The following is a 23,511-nucleotide window of genomic DNA, read 5'->3' on the forward strand; positions in this document are numbered from 1 at the left end:
CACTAGTTGTTGCTAGCAATGGAATCATTTAAAAGGTTTGTTTATTGATAAAAAAAATGAAGAGATATACACCTATAAGTCAAAACATTATGACCACCTACCTAATATGATGTTGGTCCTCCACGTGCAGCCAAAACAGCTCGTACCTGGCGAGGTATGGACGCTACAAGGTTTCTAAATGTGTCTTGTGGAATCTGGTACTAACATGTAACCAGCAGATCCTTTAACTCATGTAAGGTCCGTGATTGAGTGCTGCAGATTGGAGTTGCTGTTCCAACACAAACCACAGATGCTCGATGGGATTGATGTCTGGAGAATTTGGAGGCCAGGGTACCTGGAAGTCTTCCTCATGTTCCGTGAACCAGTTGAACAATTTGGGCGGTGTGGCATGGCTTATTATCCTGCTGAAAGACGGCACCGCCAGAGGGGGAAGACCGCTGCCATGAAAGGTGTACCCGGTGTCGGCAATGATGTTTAGGTAGGCGGTAGACATCAGAGTGCCCGGCACATGGATGACTGGACCCAGGGTATCCCAGCAGAACATCGCCCAAAGCATGACATTGCCTCCACCAGCTTGTTTTCATCCCACAGTGCATCCAGGAGCCATCATTTCCCCAAGTAAACGACGCACATGTACCCAGCCATCCACATGGTACAACAGGAAATGTGATTTGTCAGACCAGACAACCTTCTTCCAATCACCCAAGGTCCAGTTTCGATGCTCATGTGCCCATTGTAGGTGCTGTCGCTGGTGAACTGTGGTTAGCATGGACACAAGGAGCTGCCTGCGGTTACGCAGCCCCATTTTCAGCAGGGTTCAATGTACTGCGTGTTGTGACACATTACTCCAGTCACCAGCATTCCAATTACCAGCTAGTTGCACCACAGTCGCCCATCTGTTGCCACATACCATCCGGGAGAGCCTTTGCTCACCTTGAGCATCAATGAGCCATGGTCACTCAATACCTTGTTGGTAGTTCGTGGGTTTCCCCTCCACAGATCATTCTAACCACCTCATCTTACCTTTAACACATTGACTGCCAAGGTAGTTTAAGAAAAAAAATTCCCCAGGAGCCAAAAATTATTTATCAAATAATTTGATTAGTAATTCTAAAATAAATATTGTAATGTCGGTGTTGTTGTTTTTTTGCTTAAAATATCAAAAAGAGTTTTTTTGTGTCGCATATATGTAGCCAACGTGGCCCAGTAGGTTACTTTATTTCTTGAGAAGCTGTGTTGGCCACATATGTGTGACGCTATTACGGCATACATATGAAGGTTGTTTGCGATTAGTTTATTGCATGCGCAGCGAGTGCTGCAATAAAACTAATTGCGATAAAATAAACTCTCAAACATCGCAATAAGTTTGTCAGTATTGTTAGAGATTTTGTGAAAACAAGTTCTTAAGCACACTGTATTATCCATCATATTGTGTTTTGTTTTTTCTGCAAGTTTGTACAAGTGTGTTGTAAAAAAAAAAATCTAAAAAGGAATGGCTAAAAGAAAATTACTAAAATAAGAGGAACTGAGAAACATTGCTGAAATTTACAACTAAGCAAAGTTAAACTTCTCACAGACACACCGCTTTGAGTTTTTTCTGTTGTTCAACTTTCTGTTATGGACAATGTACAGTGTTTGTGCTTTACACCATGGAGAGGCACTTCCTTTATGCATTGGAACCATGGCTGGGACTAAATGTGAGCAAGTTATAATAATAAATGCAGAAAAACAAGTAGGAATGGCTTGCCAGTGTTTACAAGTTTGCACCAACAGCTGATGCTGCAACCAACGCCACCAAAACAGTAGTGGCAGGTTGGTGCGCTGACCTGGGAAATTTGAAATTACATTCGCAGAAATTATGTCCAAATTAGCAGTGGAACCGTATTACCAGTAGCCGGATTAGTGATGGTTGACCTGTATTCGTTCTATATATAGCAAAATGATGATAAAAAAAAGTTATTATTATGTATTTGTATAAAAATAAGAATAAAGTTGAGTTGTTTCACACATTAAACTTAATTTTCTTTTCAGAATATCTAGTGTTCAATACTGGGTTTTCTTTTTTGAAGGGGTCCATAAATCACAGTAGTTTGGGAACTGCTGATCTAGATTATATACTGGTGGCCACCTCCTTCAATCAAAGGTTAAGATGTATTTTGAAAGAATTCTGAGCTTAAAAATGTATAATTTTGTACACCTAGAACACGGAAGATGAAATTATATTACTTTATTTTGTTTATTTTGGAGAAGCTATTTTATTTTTCAACATTACACAAAACAACACAAAATATACTAAGTGCACTCAGATCTGTGTTGAAATTTTGGAAACCCAAGGTACACAACTTAGTTTTATTTGTTGTTTATGTTAACTAAATCAAATTCTTGTACTAGTTTTTGGAATAGCAAGAAGGGTGTACCTTATAGTTTTGAACCTCTAGTAAGTTTAAGAAACTGTTCTTTATGCTTAATATTATGTTTTATTTGTTGTTGTGAGTCTCTGTAATGCATACAGATCATGTCAGAAACAGAAGCAAGAACATTGCTGTCTTTTTCATAATTTCGGTGGATGACCTCTGATGATGACACTGAAATTGTGAGACACCGCAATGTTATTCCATTTTAGTCGCTTTTTCACTTCTTATTTTAATCTCCAGTCCATTTCTTCCTCTTTCTCATTCCATATATCGCTCCCAGTGTATACAGTATTTTCATTCGACTTAAACCAATTAAATCTAATCTACGCGTTCTACTTACAATATTATATATATACACATTATGGCTGTAGGGTAAGTTTTGCTAATGCAGTGTCCCTGATCCATATGCTATATTACTATTATTATCTTTTTCGTACAGGCACTTCCCCCCCTATATTAATTAGCTTCTTAGTACCATTATTAATGATTTCTATTTCCAATTGCAGTCTGCCAAAAATCCCAGTTACCTTTTTTGACGGAATCAGAGTTATAAAATGAATCAATCACTATTTATCACATATGCCTAATTAATTGTTCAAATTTCCTTACATTTTGTATATGGTGGGTACTTTTTGAACTGACTGCTCTGATATTCCTTATCAAGAGACAAGGAATATGAAAACTGGCATTCTATTAAATTAATGTTGCTTCTATTGTTCTCTCAACTTTCATCAATCGAACATTCTGAATAGTGAAGTAATTTCCTTTTACAATACATTAACTCCAACTGGCTTCAAATTTCTAGTTATACATGCCCAATTTGTATTGATGTGAGGCTACTGTTATTACTAATGACTGTACAAAACTTTTATCTACTAGAATAGCATATAACCAGCCACCTAATGCTCTTCAAAATATATAGTTAATATTACAAGAGATATTCCAAAAATAATGCTTCGAATTTTTCCTCCCCACTCATGTGATGTTGCATATAAAATGTAAGTGTCAAGTGAAAATTTAAACATTACTGCCAATATCCTGCAAGTTTCAATACTGCATGCGAAGTGGTAGGGCTGCAGTAGTCAGTAGTCAAAACTGGATGGTGATATTGATGTGTGCATGAACCAGCAATGTGTTACTGTGAAGGAATATACTTATGCATGGGTAATGCATGCACATCATTTCTAATACCAAGGTAGTTTTTTAATGCATCGTTTTAATTATATCTCACATTGTGAATACCTTCACGAGTTTCCATGGTATTGCACTACCTCGAATAAGTAAGGCTTCACCTATGGAGAAGACTATTGTTACTTATTATCGGTGGATACCATCACCCAGATGGCACCGTTTCAAGGCTATTTGGCCCCTCTACCATGGCAACTTGTTGTGAAGGTGTTCACATTATGAGGTATAATTAAAACAATGCATTAAAACTACCTTGGTAGTAGAAATGATATGTGTGTGCATTACTTACTCATGCATACGTAAACTCCTTCATACTCTTAGGCATTTAATTTATCCAAGAAATATCTTTTAGAATGTGTTACTCTGATCCCAAATGTGCCCACTGATATCCACCAATGTTTGATGGAAATTTTTGGAGATGCTAGACCACAAAGAGTAGATACAATGTGATCATGCTCACCTTCTGGAGTGGTGACACCATAGGCAACAGGTTTTTTTTTTTTTTTTTTTTCTGACAACATCAACAAAAATGAGACCCGGGTGTACCACTATGAAACAGCAGTCAAAGCAGGAGTTGTGGAATGGTGACACAAGGATTCACTGATTAAGAATAAATTCAAAGTTCAGACATCCATTAGAAAAATCATGTGTTCCATTTTTTGGGATGAGAGAAGGATTGATCTTTGTAGAGGAAGGGGTACAAGATCAATTCTGCCTGCTATGTAGAGACACTGATGAACCCGAAAACAAACTACACAAATGAAGTCAGAAAAGAAAGAAAATTTTCCCTTCAGTACAACAATGCCAGACCACATGCCAGCATTCTGAGGGGCAATCATTACAAAATTTGGGCAGACTGTTTTGCTACATTCTCTGTGCAGTACTTCCCCTGTACCATTAGACTCTGGCCTGTTTGGCCTTATGGAAGAGATCTCCTATGCCAATGATGAGGAGATTGCCACTGCGAGAGAGAGAGAGAGAGAGAGAGAGAGAGAGAGAGAGAGAGAGAGAGAGAGAGAGAGAAGTAAAAATCTGATGATTCCCACTTCTATGAAGTCTGTTCTGTGGCCATTCTCAGCTTCATATCATTTGCAATTATAAGAATGCAAAATGGGATGTTCATCTGTGTGGTTTCTATTCCTCTTTACTTTGAATGGACTACAGTTGTCCCCTGTTAGCATGCAGTTCACATAGCACTTGTTGGCCCAATGGAGGAAACCCTACCTTCAATTTCTATTCAAATACAATTAACAGTACTTGCTTCCTCAAAGATTTAAATTGATTTTTATAATTAACAAGAAAATTACTGAATTGCCAGCCAAACTGGAAAAGCAACTACAATTTACGACAAGGAGAAATTGTGAAAGCTGTTTATTGCCTCAAAAGTTAATTTTTGTGTCAATGGATAATTTACATCTGTGTTAATGTTCTGTAGCTGTTTGTATTGCCACAAGTTTCCCATATCTATGGCTGTAAAATGCTATGGTTGTTCAGTGATGTAAGTGAATATGTCGAAGCAGTCATTTCCCTGGCGTGCTTCTCACGTATTACAAAAATATGTTTTATACATCATCCCAAATGACAGTGTTATTGAAAAAGAGAGCCCCGCTCACAGGTTCTAATTAGCTGAAATTTATAAAACTATTGTTTATAGAACTTCTTTTTAGGAACTATCATTTTCTGATAGGGAGTTTCTTTGAGCTCCAAAGTACTCAATGGTACCACTCAGCAATGCTGTTTTGGTTATGTATGGTTTAGGGGCATTTTGGGACAAAGTGATTGATTTTAGCTTACTATGTAAGTAGTTTCAACTTCTCTTTTTGTTTTAAATTAGCCTCAGAGAGATCAAGCTAGTGCTAATAATGCAAAGAAGGTAAAAAGCTACTGGAAAAATATTTCTTATAAACTAAATTGGACATTCTAAAAAGACTTTCATGGGCATTGTTATTCTGTATTGGCATCTGTAATTACATTGTTCTCTTCCAAACCAGTCCAAACACACATATCAATTAAACTCACACTATAACATCGGATGGTCTATTGAATTAAATTGTGAAAATTAAGCTTCTATCTATACGTTAAATTAATTAGAAATGGTAATTTAATTATCACCAGTTTATCAGATTAACACAAACTAAAAAAAAAAAAAAAAAACCACATAAGAGATGATAAAGCAACTTCCAACCACCATATGTGCATATGATGATTATGAGTTTATTCCATAAGATGTTTCTATGAATGTGCAAACTTTGACTATTTAATCCTCCCCCCCAACCCCCGACAAAATTCCATTGGATATATACTTTCTATAGTTTAGCAAATATTAAGATCTAAAGAATACTAAAATACTTCTAATTCTGCTTCACTTACCTTTGTCGAAAGTCCTGCCAATTCTCAGAAAGTTAAAGACCACAGAGAAGGTAAAACAAAGAACTCTCAGTTCAATATCATAGCTACTAAATTAACTTATAAAATACTAGTACAAATTCACTCTACCATGGAATACTGTTCCCATGCCTGGGGTGCTGCCCCTAAAACCTTTAAAATTCTAGACCATCCAAAAGAGTGAAATCAGGTTAAATTATGATTCACCACTTAAAACTCACTCCTCTATCAAGACAGATGTTCAATTTCTGCTGAATGACATCTCTATATTTTTCATTCACTGTTCTTCTGAATTGCCATCTGATCCCACCTTTCTTCCAAACCAGTCAGAACATGTGCCTTCACTTCAACATTCAGTCCCAGTTCAACTCCAAACTTTTCAAACCAACTTTCCCTCTTCTTCATTATCTTTTTACTTCTGTTCTTTAGAACTACCTTCCTTCAAATGTATTGCTTGTAAACTGCACTCTACAGAAATTCAAGTCCAAATCACTAAGCACCTTCTGTCTTCTCAACCTCTAAAGCCATACATGGTGTTAGAATGCTGCAAGTTCCAGTACCATGCATGTTTGGGTTTGCTATTAAAAAAGTGCACAGGATGGTTACCTACGTTTGTGCTTTAAGTGCATCCCCTCTGAAATTGACAGAAATGTTTCACACAACAATGTTCAAGATTATTTATAATTGTACAAACCTTTTACTATGTGGCAAAGTTCGTGCTCTTAATAAACAAGTCATTTTGAATAACAGCAAGAAAAAAAAAAGTAATAAAATAAATAAAACTTTCAAAATTACTCAACTGAACTGATGGTGTCTGCTGACCACTGCTTGCTACTGAGGTAGAACTTGTTTCAGAACTGGTACTCTGGTTAGTAGTTGCAGCTGAGGCTATACTAGGTGTAGCTGATGTAGTGCTACTTGTCTGAGTTGTTTCTGTAGGGGTACGGGATAACCTATAAAAAAGTCATGTGATAGCACTTAGAATTACAGTAAAATCTACCTGATCTCATGCAACCAACACATTTTAAGAATAGTATATTAAAGAAGTGCCACTACACCTATCTAAGCAATAGTAAAGACTAAATTAAATAATTAAACATTATAAACATGCATTAAAGATAAGCAATAATAACAAGGCAAATATTGAAAATTTTATTTGAAAAACATCTTTTAGAAGGTTAAAAATATTGTACACAGATTCCTTGATTAATGATGTCTTTCATTCATGATATTCTGGTTTACAACGCACCTCTCATTGGATACCATGCATTTTATTAACAATGAAAGTTTAAATTAATGATATCAATACAGTAATATTCAGGCATTTTCATGCATTATTTCTGTACAGGAAATGCAACTGTAAGCTATTAGGCTTTCATTCCTAGCCATTCAAAAGTTTCCTTGTTTGTTTTCAGTCACTCACCAGCTCACTCTAAAGTCACATGGTTAAATTTATCTGAATTTGGTGTCCATCTCTCTCTGTGTATTCTGTTTCTGTGTTTTCAGTGCAAACATCGGTGACTTTCATAATTTTGTTGTGATTTTACTAAATTAAATTAATTGTGCAAAAGGAACAAGTGGAAAATGACCAGGGTATATCTGCCAAAGCTAAAGTTGATGATGTTAGAGCAGATAAGGGCAGATTTTTTTAAAGGCAGAAAATGCAATACTTTACATCTTGGTATTAATGATAATAAAAGTAAAAAAATCTGAGATATTTAAATTAACAAGTACAGAGTTATGTTAAGAAAAAAAATTGCAAGATAGGCTTGCAGCTGAAAGTTTCTGCAATTCTGACCAGACAAGATAGAAGGGAGTATATAATGAGAGCCTTGTTGATCAATTTGGTCCTGGAAAGACTGTATAAGGTTCATGGAGAAGAATTTTTCTCATAGTGGTCTGTGCTTATTAACAAGAGCAACTGTTTTTACAGGGAGGAAATACACTTAAAGTAACAGCAGCCACAGGAAGAAGTGTGAGTGAAACTTGCACTGCTTCTATTAAAATATGCAGCAGCTGGGAAAGCAAGGTGTCAGGAATTTCAAGGCCAACTGAGAACAAGCAAATACATGGGCCGTTAGGGTTATTAAGAATAAAAACAGGTGCATATATACTTGTATGTACGCTAATGCTAGGAGCATAGTAAATAAATTTGGTGAATTTAAGGTACTTCACATCTTGGTATTAATGATAATAAAAGTAAAAAATCTGAGGATTTAAATTAACTAGTACAGAGTTATGTTAAGAAAAAAATTGCAGGGTAGGCTTGCAACTGGAAGTGTCTGCAATTTTAGGGATATTGGAGACATGGTGTCAATCAGATATAAAGGATATGGAATTTGAATATGCAGTACACAATATGTACAGAAAGGATGGGGGGGGGGGAGCATAAAACCTAAGGCAGTGCATCCAGTTGACATGGGTAGTTCTTTTTTTTGCTACAAAGCATTCTGTGCTCCTCTAGATTTTTGGTTGTAATGGCAGTTTTGAGAGTTTTTGATATGGCTTTTAAGCTGTATATCAGATTTTCTCTGTAACACAGAAAACTACTTCATCAGTTGAGAACAGGTGGATTACTTGTGGATCAAGTGTGTTTAATTCTTTATGTTTTCAAACATGCTGTCAACGAGTCAAGGACTTCTGTAGATGCAAATAGAGAGAGAGAGTATCAATAAATTCAAAACTTATGAGAATGAATGCCATTAAAACTGCATTAATTAACTTAAATTTATTAAAGTTAGGAATGGAGATAGTATATAAAACTATGTTACAATCTCTTTTTTGAGCCCTTCATCTGTTGCGAGAACACCAAAACATTTAGTTCACAAACCAGAATAAGAATCACTTATTCTGTTTAGTAAATCTCCATGATTCAGTTAAAGCAGCTGGCCTTCTCAACACAGAACCAAGTAGTACAAGGAAGCTACAGGCTTTTGATGCACCAGCCAAAGAAGAAGGGAAAAAAAAAAAAAAAAAAAAAAAAAAAAAAGATAAGAAACAACAAATCATGCACTTCCCTCATGAGGTGAGGGAAATGCTTGTTTACCTCTTTTCCTGTTTCTTTCAATATAATTGGGTACAGTCTGTCAGCCTCATGTGCCTTATTTACTTTTGGCTTCAGCAAGTTCTCTTCCACTTTCCTCTCAGTTTATCACAAAATCATTTAGCTCTCATTTAGAATTTGATATGCTTTTGTTATCCCGATCCCTAACAGCTTATTCACAGATACTGCGAAGTGGTTACTGTGTAATGGGAAACTGGTTATCCCTAACTTAAGATGAAAGTGTAGCTACTGAATAGATAGTCATATCAGTTGTGAACATGTGCATATGACCAACCCATCATTTAGGTGAACTTATGTAGGTGAGCCTTCATTTAGATCAATAAAGTTATCTTCTAAAAATTGCACAATTAACTCTCCTCTTTGATAGAACAAATATAGATTATAACCCAGTTTAAGGTAAAATATACTAATAAGTAACAGGCAGTAGCTTTCGAGACTAACGAGTCTCTTTATCAACTGAAATTGAAATACAACGGATAAGTGCAATGAGCTGAGTGAGGCACGTTATTCGTGTGTTATTGTTGTTGCACGGACGTGCACTGTTTTTACTCCACTGATCATCTAGCATTAAAACGGTTGTCTCTAGGATGGGGTGTAGACATATGCCTTTGTGGCGGTTTATTGCCTTTGGATTGTTTGATATGTTAAGTGACTCTAGCCATAGGCGGTGGCGAAAGTGTCCTGAGTGGTCTACTATTTCAAAGTCACGTTTGGGATCAAGATTGTGGTTGGTGGCCCAAAAATGTTCCGTGACTGCGGACTGGTCAGTTTCGGCAAGCCGGATTGCTCTGTCATATTCCTTAAGGCGATCTTGGAGACGTCTTGATGTTTCTCCTATGTAGCAGCTGTCACAGTCTCTACAGGTGATGCGATATACTACATTGCTGCGTAAGGGAGGTGTGACAGGGGTCTTCATCTGGAAACAAGTGAACGTAGGTTCCTGCAGGGTAACTGCACGCATTTGATGTAATTTCTAAGAATCTTTGAGATCCGTCCTGACACGCCTGGATAATTGGGAATGTAGGCGGACGGTATACCGTCTTGGGTGGGATGCGAGTTCTTGTGTCTGTAACAGGCACCTGCTTAGCACATGGGATGGATAACCACACTTGTTTAGGTCCGCCTTCACACGGGAGATCTTGTTACGCCTAACTGCATCAGTGCTGGATTGGCTCCAAGCCCTGGAGAATAGGGTGCGGGCAGTGCTATTGAGATGACTTGGTGCGTGGCCAGATCTGTAGTTGGTGAATTCTCCAGACCACACAGGTTTGTGGTATACTGAAGTCTCTAGATATGGGCCTACGCGATGCACTAAGACATCCAGGAACGAGAGCGCATCGTTGACCTCTAACTCTATAGTAAACTTGATGAAATTAGATAGGGAGTTGAGGTATTCCAGTAGTGCTGTTTCAGAGCCACATGGTATTACAGTAAAAATATCGTCAACATATCTGCACCATGTTGTAATAGGTGTAGGTGGGTTCAGGCGTATCTGCTCCTCCAGATCTTCCATGGCGATGTTGGCTACTACGAAACTAACAGGGGCACCCATAGCAGTGCCATGTACCTGCTGGTAGACTAAATCCTCAAACATGAAGATGCTGCTTGATTAGCATCTTCATGTTTGAGGATAGGTTGAGGGCAGTACAGATGTCATCAGTGGATAGTGATGTCCTGGATTGGAGGCTTAAGTCGTTCTCGAGGAGCCTTCTGGCGCAGTGCACAGCCTGTTGGACGGGAATTGAAGTGAATAAAGAAATCACATCAAATGATGCCATGACGGTGTTGTCAAGGAGTGAAAGGTCCTTAATGAGGTGGATGAATTCACTGCTATTTTTAATGGCGTGTGAGGTATTTCCTACAAGAGGTGAGAGGAGGCGCGCGATATGCTTGGACAGTTCATACGTTGGGGCACTGCAGCACGACACTATTGGTCTGAGGGGAATACCCGGTTTGTGGATCTTTGGCAATCCATAGAATTGCGATAGTTGGCAGCCAGTAGCACGTAGATGCTGAGTTGTAGTCATGATCTTCTTATCTTTAAACCATGTGTGGACGAGTTTATTGACATGTGTCTCTAGACGTTTCAAGACCTTAATGGGTGGATCAGATAGAGGTTCATATACGTTTGGGTCTAGTAGTAGGGCCAGGGCTTTCTCTCAATAGGTTGATCGGTCAAATACAACGGTCTGGCGCCCTTTATCAGCAGGAAGTACGACGATGGAGTTGTCTTTTCTTATAGATGATAGGGCGGCATGTTGACGAGTTAAGGTTTGAGTAAGTTTGCCAAGTGCTGCAGAGGATCACGGAACATGACAGAGCAATCCGGCTTGCCGAAACTGACCAATCCGCATTCGCGGAACATTTTTGGGCCACCAAACCACGATTTTGATCCCAAACATGACTTTGAAATAGTAGACCACTCACGACACTTTCGCCACAGCCTATGGCTAGAGTCATTTAACATATCAAACAATCCAAAGGCAATAAACCGCCACAAAGGCATACGTCTACACCCCATCCTAGAGACAACCGTTTTAATGCTAGATGATCAGTGGAGTAAAAACAGTGCACGTCCGTGCAGCAACAATAACGTGCCTCACTCAGCTCATTGCACTTATCCGTTGTATTTGTATTTGAATTTCAGTTGATAAAGAGACTCGTTGATCTTGAAAGCTACTGGCTGTTACTTATTAGTATATTTTACATTAAACTGGGTTATAATCTATATTTGTTCTCTCAACCATGGACCCCAGTACACCAGGTCTATTCGTTACTACTCCTCTTTGATCTATATGAGTATTACTACACAGTGTATCCAGAACTCATTAGCCACTATACACTATGGAAGCCCACTGAAGATGTCCCACAAGCCTATACATTGGCATATTCAAGGAAGGTTGTCAATAATTCAGCTGATTATCCAGTTCATTTAGATAATATAATCACCTAGTGGAATGTATTAGGATATATATATATATATATATATATATATAAAAAATAGCTATATGGACTACTGATGCTACTGCCTTAAGGAAGGACTTGTAAAATATGCATAGCAGAAATGGGGGGGGGGGGTCAGGGCAGCCATGCTCCCATTTGCACTGTTTTGATCATTTCTTGTTAAATTTTTGGGTTGTTTCTGCAGTACTAAGGATTTGTGTACTTTTTACCTTTGATTTTATTCTCTCCTTTTTTTTTTTTTATGCACTTCCCTTTATCTTAAACAAAAAATCTGCAGAAAGGAACCATGTAATGAAACTTTTCAACTGTATCTACTTTCTTTTGTAAGAGGTTCAAACTTTTATAGCGTTTTTTCTTGATATCTTAGTCGGAGAGGTGGAGGCTTTAGTTGTATTAATAACTGGTAGTTCTGACTGTGTCTCAACCATTTGGTATTTCTGGATGATTTCAACATATACGGCTCTGCCCATATGAGTTGGAGGCAATATCATTCATTTTGCTTCCTGATAGGGATTATTATTTTTGGATCAGTTTTTTACTATAGCAGTTACATGTTCTAGCATAGGCAGGGTGGATCTTCATTGAAATTTAGACATTTCAGTTTCAGAATCATGTAATCTCTACCCAAGATTTGCTTAATACAACTTAAGTTAGCATACTCTGATAAACTGCTGTGGAATGCCTTCCGGATTAAAAGCACCATAACAAGTTTTGCACATACAGTCTGGAAATTACATATGCCAGATATCTATACTTGATTGAAGGTGTATGCTGCAATACAGTAAGATACAACTACATGTAGAGTTGTGGATGTTATCCTTTCTAATAGAGAATCTCTAAACCTCAATTACTCCCTATTAAATTCATCTAATATCTCTTCTTCATAAACATCTAATAAATCCCAAACAGATTACTGCCCCAAGGAGTAATCTGTCTGGGATTTATTAGATGCTTAAGAAGAGATATTAGATAACTTACTGAACACCTCCTTGTGAGATGTCTTGAGTAATTTCTAAGTTGTTAATCTTACTGGAGGCCATGCAAAGCACACCTGAGAGATTGTGTCTCTCTATTACTCTCCCCCATCTCCCAAGACTCATATCAACAAATGACAAGTGAACAGAATAAAAAAAAAAGTAGTACATTGCTAGTGGAACTTTTGAATTATAAAGGCCAGTATTCACAGTATTAGTAAAAAAAAAAACTAGTATCAGCCTATAAAATTATGTATTGTTAAGAAGGCATCAGAGTGCTAGGAAGGAGTTAACACTGATTATGAAACTATATTCGTATAATTAGTCATTTCGAGATGATTGATGGATTTCCTTTGGTAAAGGCACATGTTCTTTTTCCGTAATTTAATTTAGGTTACCTTGATAAACATGAATAAAATATATATATAAATTCAAATTTAATTTTTTTTTCAATTTCTGTAAGAATAAGGAATTCATTCTTTAAAAAACCCCATTCATAATGAGCACATTGAAAAATCAAAGGAAGAGCAAGGATCAAAGATAAACAGAAAACTTTTAAAAACTTGTTAGTGTTATACATATTAAATTTTAATGTGTCACATTAAACAAAGCATCGGCGCCTCTGTAGACGGGTGGGCAGGAGCAGCAGTGCATAGCATACGCTTCTTGATTAGACCGGGGTTCGAGCCCGTGACCACCAAATACGGAGGATGTGGAAAGGTCAGGGAATGACCACCGCATATCCCGGAGCAATATGGCCTTAGTTGCTAATACTACTAAAAACCAAATAACAAACAAACAAAGCATCAGAACCATGTTGAAGACAGAATTCAAGTATCAATCAAAGTAACTAGTAATACTTACTCAGCTGTTGATGACTGAGTACTAGAAGGACGGCTGCTTCCACTGAGTAAGCTGCTCAAATTTGCCATCCCTCCAATGCCACTTACACCACCTACACAAAACAAATAAAATGTTCTTTAATAAAATGGAAATTTCTACAGGAACTACAATTGCTCAAATATTCATATATATAGCAAAAACAATGGAACCCATAGACAACTGAGTACTTTATATTTTATCCATTAAACTCACACTATGATCAATAGATGAAATATTTATTAAGTACAGAGCGGTTATAATTAGACTGCATCATGGCGAAAGCATGTAAAGAGAAAGTAACTAATCAGGCAGAGCTGAAATTCAGCTTAGTCAAGCAAAGTGGAAAGCAATAACAACATTATGCCTGGGGGGTCCTGTAAAGTTTCACCAAGAGGAGAAAAGTAGTACTGTAGCCTGCAAGAATAAAGAGAAGAGTTCCATAACAGCAAATGTACTGTTCATAAATGGTATCATATTAACCTTCTTGCAAGTATCCACGAATATACAAATTTTTTAATGTGAAGAACCAAAGGAGTACAAATATATATATATATATATATATATATATATATATATATATATATAATTATTGATAAAAAAGTAAAGAAAGTTAAAACGAAAGTAACTGTAACTAATATGTAAATAATATTTATGAGTCAATGCAGTTGCAAGCAATCATGCAATTCACCCATAATGTCTATAATATTACGGATAATATAAAGAAAATAAATCCAACAATAATACCATCAGGGACCTAAGACAACGCCAAAAAAAAAAAAAAAAAAAAAATTATTATCGCTTTTTACCGACAATCTAGATGACGTCAACTGGGGCCAACCACCCAGAATGAAGGCAAAAAACGACAAGGTTCTCTGTTTCTGTGATGATCAATATATGCTAAGTAATTTAAATCTAAACCAAATATAAACCGGTATAGGCCGAAAATAAATCAAATTTAAATAAATCGAAAGATGATAATAAAATTTAGAAATATTAGAATCAAAGGTAAGAAATATAAGTAAAATATAAATGTAAGCATATATTAATCATCGTTGACCCGACAGAGAACGTAATTTAATGATTAAAATAAGATTAAATATATAATACATACTACATATTGACCGTATCTAGGACATAATGTAATAGTCGTCAAAATAATATGTGGTGCCCCCTATGTGATGGATACGGTAAAAATAAATAATTAAATTAAATTAACGCATAGAGAAACATGCATTGCTCAAATATTCATATATATAGCAAAAACAATGGAACCCATAGACAACTGAGTACTTTATATTTTATCCATTAAACTCACACTATGATCAATAGATGAAATATTTATTAAGTACAGAGCGGTTATAATTAGACTGCATCATGGCGAAAGCATGTAAAGAGAAAGTAACTTTTTTTTTCTTCTTACTATCTGCATGTTTCTCTATGCGTTAATTTAATTTAATTATTTATTTTTACCGTATCCATCACATAGGGGGCACCACATTATTTTGACGACTATTACATTATGTCCTAGATACGGTCAATATGTAGTATGTATTATATATTTAATCTTATTTTAATCATTAAATTACGTTCTCTGTCGGGTCAACGATGATTAATATATGCTTACATTTATATTTTACTTATATTTCTTACCTTTGATTCTAATATTTCTAAATTTTATCATCTTTCGATTTATTTAAATTCGATTTATTTTCGGCCTATACCGGTTTATATTTGGTTTAGATTTAAATTACTTAGCATATATTGATCATCACAGAAACAGAGAACCTTGTCGTTTTTTGCCTTCATTCTGGGTGGTTGGCCCCAGTTGACGTCATCTAGATTGTCGGTAAAAAGCGATAATAATTTTTTTTTTTTTTTTTTGCGTTGTCTTAGGTCCCTGATGGTATTATTGTTGGATTTATTTTCTTTATATTATCCGTAATATTATATATATATATATATATATATATATAACGAGTTGGCTTTGCATTAGCAACAGCCCCTTGTATGAGAATGGACTGGTCTATGATGCTGGAAGATACTCAAAGTCAGGCATGGCTAATAAGATTGTAGTTTGCATGTGCAAACTACAATCTTATTAACCTTGGCTACAAAGTTTTTGGTAGTGAAAGCAAGGCACAAGTTATCTGATATGATGCTGTGTCATTAGAAACCTTCTGCAATTCACCAAACATTCTTTAAAAAAAAAAATTCTATTCTCTTCCTTAAACATTCCAGCCAACCTTGATTAGAACCAAACTCAATTCTCAGTTAATTTTACAACTAAAGAGTGTGCCTTTTACATCAAAAGAGGACCAGAAATTAGAGCATTCTGTACTATTACTTGTTTGAACCAAAAAAGCAGTATGGCATTTAAATCTTTGTGCTTTGCTATACATAAAAACTTCAAAACACAATAAGTTTTGAAGTGGCTACTGTTTCTCAACCTGTATTATATTTTAGTATGGATTACTTGAAATAATGTTCACAGTGAAATTCAAAGTATGAATTGGGTGATGGCAACTTGTGAATAGCTTGTAAAATTTGATAAGACTGACAAAACTCTACAGGCACATACTGTTATAATGAAAATTTGCTAGTGACTTGCAAAATTTAGTATCATTATATAGTAAACAGCATCTTTAAATTTTACATTTTATTCACTTCCATAATTACTGCATAATTCACATTACAGCTGCACACATTATCCAATCTGTTTATAATGTGGGAAAGGAAAATAAAAAAAATATATAATAAAATAAATTAATAAATACACTGACAGTTAACAATACAAAACATGCAATTTTCTAACACGGGTACGTGTGTTGGAAAATTGCATACACAGACACACAGGTGCATCTTCAAGTCTGAATTGTCCAAACTCAAACTGAATAGAATGTTGAACAGAATGCTAATAAACGTACTTTTGGTCACCATAATAGTCATGCAGCTCAATGTATATGAGGAGCATTAAAACAAAGTGTTGTTTATGTATAATGGCACATATGTGAGAGAGAGAATCCATATTTTTGGAAATTACTTGTAATTTGATACCTGTAATCCAAGCAGAAAAGGTGACAGGTCTCTCTCTTCTAGCAACGCAACTCATTCCGTAAACTTCATAATATAGCACACAACTATTCTTACTAATTACTACTATGTACTCCAGTCATAGAGCACTTGAGAAAACCACTGACTAGCCCGATTACTTTATGGCAGCCAAGCAAGAGCACAATGTAAGTATACTGCACTTTAAAAAATATGTTTGATTACAGTTGTAAAATTTTACTTTGGTTGTGTGGAATTAAATATATTTTTTGCATGTATAAACAAAGTCACTATTTATGGAAGAGATTAAACCATGAAAGCACTTCAGGAGTTTCTCTCATTTTCCATACTATTTGCTAAGTTAAGTTGCAAAAAAAAAAAAAAAAAAAAAAATCAAAAGATATAAAAACGTATATGTTCAAGTTAAACCTTTCTAATATACTGAAAATCTTTTTTTTTTATGCATTATTTTTAATATGAAGTTGCATGTAATATTTTCTTTTTAAGTAGCTCCCATGGTTAATCTTTTTTGTAACTGGCAACTTATGTGCACAAAGCAAGAAAAAATAATATAAATAGAATAAAAAATTGAATTCCACAAGCAAGATAAAATTTTTAAACAATAATAAAACATTTTTTAACTGTACTCAGACAACAGGCATTTTTCTTCTACCACTCTCAGCTGTTTAGAAAAGTGATAAACTGATCCACAGCTCACATAGTAAGAGTAATTTACTTAAAAATTGTTTGCTGAAAACAATAATGCAAAAAAAAAAAACAAAAAAAAAAAACAAACTTTTTTTTTGCTTGAATTATAAGTTTAAACAACAGATCATAAAAAAATATATTGATTCTTTCTCTCGAAGAGATGTACTATGTTATGTTCTTTATTTATGCTAAATTTAAATATGTTATTGCTTGAATATTTGAGCCTTGTGTCAGTTTATGTTACTATGTGTACTCTCTTGCTTAGTAATTAAGTTCTTTTCACTTGGTTGGTGCAAGCAAGAAATTACTATGCATCCAACTGCTGACCTTCAGTCATGAGATGTACAATTATTCATAAGGAAAAAAAAAAAAACAACAGCACTTACTGGATGCAAAAAATAATTTTGATACCATATACTTGGATTTCAGGAAAGCTTTTTATACTGTAGCACATAAGACTGATGTACAAATTGGAACAGTATGGCATTAAGGGCAAGTTGCTGCTATGGATAAAGGTATGGTTGAGTGGGAGAAGACAATGGTAATTAATGGACACTGCTCTTGGTGGACTAATGACATTACAGATGACCCCCGCTTAACGCCGATAATTCGTTCCGGAAAAACAGAGCACTAAGTGAATCCGCGCTAAGAGAGCGCCGCATTCCCATAAGGTAACATATGTATTTGTGAGTTGCTGTAAGTGCCATAGGATATTTCCTAATCAATAATAAACGGTAGTGAAAAGATGCACAAATGCTGGTCAAAATATTTAATATTCAAATATTTGTACATATAAAATATTCTGCATTACATACGTATATAATTATGTGGTAACTACTTACGTATCAAAAGTAAACTTAAAATTCCAATTAAAATAATGAATTTAATTGATGAATTTAATCATGAAAAATGTGTGATTTTGGGTTGAACTTTGGCCCTCTTCCAAATAAACTAAAAGGGGTATTAATTTTAAATCCCCCACAGCGTTACTACCCAACAATAAAGTCAACCGATCCTTCGCCACTTTGAAACCTGGCATGTTTTTTGCTTCTTTCATTCAATATGAAACTTATTTTAGGCATTCGTTTCCACAAAAGTCCCGCTTCATCTACGTTATAAACTTGTTGAGAAGTATAACACACAATACCCCTCTTCAATAATTTTAACAAGTTCTTTTTTGAAAGTTTCAGCTCCTTGATCTGCACTTGCAGCTTCTCCCTGGATTTTAAATCTATTCAACCAGCCCTTACCAGTTTAAAATGGTTCCACATTTTTTTTTTTTTTTTTAGGCGAGTTTTCTTCAGATCATCATATTGGCTAATCTCTTTCTCTCTCTTTTTTTTTTTTTTTTTTTTTAAATATTTAACTTAACTGAATTCTGCATTGGAATATTATCTTCAATAAAATTAGTCTTTCCATTTTAATCTTAATAGTCGGCCTAGCCCTAGTTGCTTGCAGTGGAACAGCTATCTTTCCCGCTTCTAAAATTAATTATTTTTTTTTTATAATTGTTCTTACAGTTAAACTTGCAAGTCCTAAATTATGGCACACATCCGCTTATCGTTGACCGGAATCGATTCGCTTCAAAATGTCTAATTTAATTTTCAAATTCAGTCTTTTTCTTACATTTATAGCCTTCTTCATACTGCACCCAGACATTGCTTTTTCGGTCATTATTAGCTCTTCGAAAATGTACTGCATTGTTGCATTAATTATGATACAACGTTCAAGTAAACTGTCCATTACGCACGATGTCTAATACTGTACTGAGTGATGACTAGACTTCGGATAAATGCATATAACGCAAATATTACAAGCAATATACTTGATCATTTTTTAAAATGTTGATTTCGGAACTACGTAACAAGTCACTGTACTGCAATTAAATTAGCGTGCGATAAAATTTTACCGAGTGTGGGAATATTTCTCAAGTTGGCGTGGGAAATGTTTTAATGCTGTTTTCCTATTCATTTTCAAGCTATTGACTCCATCAAATGAAACGATTGCGTTAAATATGCCAAAATGCAATCTGTAAAAGAGCGTTATAGTGATCTGTGACAGCGTTATAGTCAGATACAGGTTGTAATATAAGAACAGTGTTATAGCGAATCAGTGTAAAGCAAACCGCGTTATAATGGGGGCCTGCTGTTGTAAAGTCCCCAGGGTTCGGTGTTAGGCCCATTGTTCTTTCCTATATTTATCAACGGCATACTTTAAATTTTATCTCATATTGTGGTTACCTTCACAACGAGATACCAGGTATTGCACTACTTCAAATAGATAATGCTTCTCTAGACTACTGTTATTTATTCTCAGTGGACACCACCATCACACATACGCGTTTCAGAGCTTGTTAGCTCACTCGTCAGTGGGCGGGCAGGTACCCTGGTAATGCAACATGCCATTACAGTTGTGAAGTTAATTCCACAATATGAGAGGTGCCAAATGGTGAAGATAATGATAGTATTTGGAATATTAATGCTCAAGGCATAATGTTATGGGTTGAGATTAACTATATAATATTGGTGTAAATACACCAAAGTTTACCCATAAGTTTAACTACATATATAGTGTAATGGCATCATTTAGATTTTATCTCATATTGTGGCTACCTTCACAATGAGATACCAGGTATTGCACTACTTCAATTAATTAACGCTTCTCTAGTAGAGGAGACTATTGTTATTTACTCTCAGTGGGCACGCAGGTACCCTGGTAATGCAGACATGCCATCATGGTTGTGAAGTTAATTCCACAATATGAGAAGTGCCAAATGGTATCTCGTTGTGAAGGTAGTCTCGTTTTTGTTTTTATTTACTATTTCTTTCAGCAGTATTTACAGCACTGTTCATGAGCCATTTCAGGTAACCGCAGTTGGAGAATCTGTCCTTAAGTGATTTGATTTCTTGTTTACAATCATCCTGATTTCCATTTTAAAATGAAAAATTTCATGAGTTGAATAATGGAGATGAAAGGCTACAATTCACATTGAAAATGAAGAAAACAACAACATAAACTTCTTAAATCTAACATTAACAAGAAAAGCTGATACAGCTTTTTACAATAACACTGTTTGATATTGATAGTGTTATTGTAAAAAATGGTAACAAATGAAATAACAGTGCACTGTAATGTTGTGCATCATGGCAGATCATCCTAAAAAAAAGACACTGCCAAGCATCAATATTAAAGGTGTGATTGTCCAGATACAGGAATTGGTTGTGGGATGTCTGATCCTATACTGTATCAAATGAGTACAGCAGGATCATCCGGTACTATTAAAGTGCAGAATATCTAATAAACTCAATAAAATTGTACAACTAACTTATAGGAAAGTAATCCTAGCGACATAAGCTATCTAATGTGAAGAGATACTAGATAGTTTGATACAAGATACAGGTGGGACAGTGAACAGGAATCCCTCATTGATTATATATTCGGTGATAAGGAGTGACACAGAAGACTAGTGGACTTCAAGGTCATTCTGAGTGTCTCCCTGGGTAGTAATCACAGGTTACTTGTTGGAATTTTAAGATTCTCTAAGCAACAGAAGGAAATGAAAAGAAACCCATGGTGGGATGAGAGGACAAGAGAGGCTATGAAAAACAAGAATAATGCATTCAGGATCTACTTCCAGAACAGAAATAAGAATAAAGAGAGATATGAAACTGTGAAGAGAGAAGCCAAGAGAACAGTCAACACGGAGAGAAGACTGTGGTTGGAAGAATGGAGTGTGAAACTCTAAGACAAGATATCGACGGTAATAAAAAGATGCTGTATGGCATGGTGAGGAATAGGAGAAGAGATGGTGAGCAGAGCAAATACTTGATAATTGAGAATGAGAACCTAATAACCAAGGATGAAGAGATAAGAAAAACATGGAAGTATTTCGAAAATCTGTTGAACGTCCAGGGCAGCCAGCAAAAGGGCCAAAGGGAGGTTGATCATAAAAGAGAAGATATAGAGAGACTAAACAGACTTGACACGGAAGGATGTAGTGCAGGTAAAGAAATACATCAAGACAGGCAAGTCTGCTGGTATAAATGAGATAAACAGGGGAGATGGTGAAAGCTACAGGCAAGGCAGGGATAGAGATTGTTTCTCAAGATCTGGAATGACAGACAAGTGAAGGACTACAAAGAAGATTTCATCACCCCATCGTTCAAGAAGTGTTTCAATTATAGAGGCATCACATGTGAGTAAGCTGTATGAGAGGGTTAGAACAGAAGATAAAAGGAATGATTGAAAAACAGATGGCTGAGGAACAGTATGGCTTTAGACCTGGCAGATCGACAGTGGATCTAATTTTCTGCATCAGGCAACTGATGGAAAAATGTTAATGAACACAATGAACATTTTTGGACATAGTGTTTGATGCCATGACAAGAGAGAAAGTGTGGGAGGTTTGAGAAACTTGGGGATAGATGAACATCTTGTGGAGAGGATTGAGAATATCTACACCAACACAGAACAGTGGTAGGATTGACAGAGAGCTTTGAAATAAGATCAGGTTTGAGGCAAGGAGCCATCCAGTCACCACTACTATTCATAACTGTCATGAATGATATGCAATGTAGAGTGGCAGAGCAACTTGGACTAGACCAGATGAAAGTCATGCTCTTCGCAGATGACCTCTGTATATGGGAAGAAAGCGGGAAACAAGTGCGATGGCAAGTTGATATGTGGGCTAGTATGGCCAATGAATCTGGACTGGTTTTCAGTCAGGAGAAGAGTGAAATGATGGTTCTAAAGAGGAGTGGTGAACCTGAAGGATACATTACAATGGTAGGGAAAGAGCTAAAAATGGTTAACAACTTCAATTATCTAGGAAGCACCATTACAAAGACTGGAGTGATAGATGAAGAAATAAGTAAAAGGATACAAGTGGGCCAGAAGAAGACAAGAGATCTGATTTGGAACAGGAACATATCACTGAAGTGGAAAAAGGCTACATACCAGACCTATTACGAGCAAATTGTGATGATATATGCTCGGCGTTTTTTTTTTTTTTTTTTTTAGGAGCATTAGCAACTAAGGCCATATTGCTCTGGGGATGTGCGGTGGTCATTCCCTGACCTTTCCGCATCCTCCATATTTGGTGGTCACGGGCTCGAACCCAGTCTAATCAAGAAGTGTGTGCTATGCACTGCCGCTCCTGCCCACCTGGCTACGGAGGCGCCTTGTGATGTATGCATCTGAAACTTTTTTTAGCATTAGCATGGGCACATGATGCAAGAAAGCAAGCTTATATAGCATCAGCCAAAAAAAAAAAAAAGGAAAACAAAAACACGCCCTTCTCATTTCACTCAATCACTCACTCCAAATGTTTGTCTAGTTCTGCCTTGAATTTGTTTAAGCTATCAACTTCTACGACAGATGGAAGTTTGTTCTAGCAAGCAACCACCTGCTGGCTAAAGGCAAACTTTCACTCATCTATCCTACAACTGTCTTTCCTCAATTTGAATCTATGCCCTCTCAGGCGATTATTCTGAGCAAGAAAGAATTCTATCAGCATTGAGCATGCTCAAACCATTCAAGGCTTTATACACCTCAATCAGATTACATCGCACGTGCCTAGTCTCCAGACACTGTAATTGCAAAATTTAAGCCTTTCTTCTTAAGAGAAACCCTTTGTTCCATTCATTAATCTTGCTGCCTTTCTCTGTACTCGTTCCAACAGCCCTACATCCTTCTTAAAATGAGGCCTCCAGATCTGTATACAGTACTCAAGGTGTGGCCTGACCACTGCCTTATACAAGGGGATAATCACCTCCTTATCTCTGCTAGAAAAATTCCTGTATATCATTGACAAAACACCATGAGATACTCTTGCAGACCGTCTGCGCTGCTCAGAAAACTCCACATCTGCCTGCACAATTACCCT

The 23,511-nt window shown here is 36.1% G+C and overlaps 1 protein-coding gene across 4 annotated transcripts in view; it reads right to left on the minus strand.

Annotated features, from left to right (window-relative positions):
- LOC150084446 (proteasomal ubiquitin receptor ADRM1-A-like) overlaps positions 1-23,511 on the minus strand; it is a 154,537-nt gene that overhangs the window by 49,250 nt on the left and 81,776 nt on the right. For all 4 annotated transcript variants that reach the window (XM_090376075.1, XM_090376076.1, XM_090376078.1 and 1 more), the window contains exons 4-5: positions 13,854-13,944; positions 6,788-6,940 (exon numbers count right to left, since the gene is read on the minus strand). In XM_090376075.1, coding sequence (XP_090232201.1) covers positions 6,788-6,940; positions 13,854-13,944 — 244 coding nt within the window. The remainder of the gene's footprint in view (positions 1-6,787; positions 6,941-13,853; positions 13,945-23,511) is intronic.

This window comes from Mastigoproctus giganteus, chromosome 6, assembly GCF_048544385.1.
Source record: "Mastigoproctus giganteus isolate SK-2022 chromosome 6, ASM4854438v1, whole genome shotgun sequence".
In the NCBI taxonomy this organism is placed as follows: domain Eukaryota; kingdom Metazoa; phylum Arthropoda; class Arachnida; order Uropygi; family Thelyphonidae; genus Mastigoproctus; species Mastigoproctus giganteus.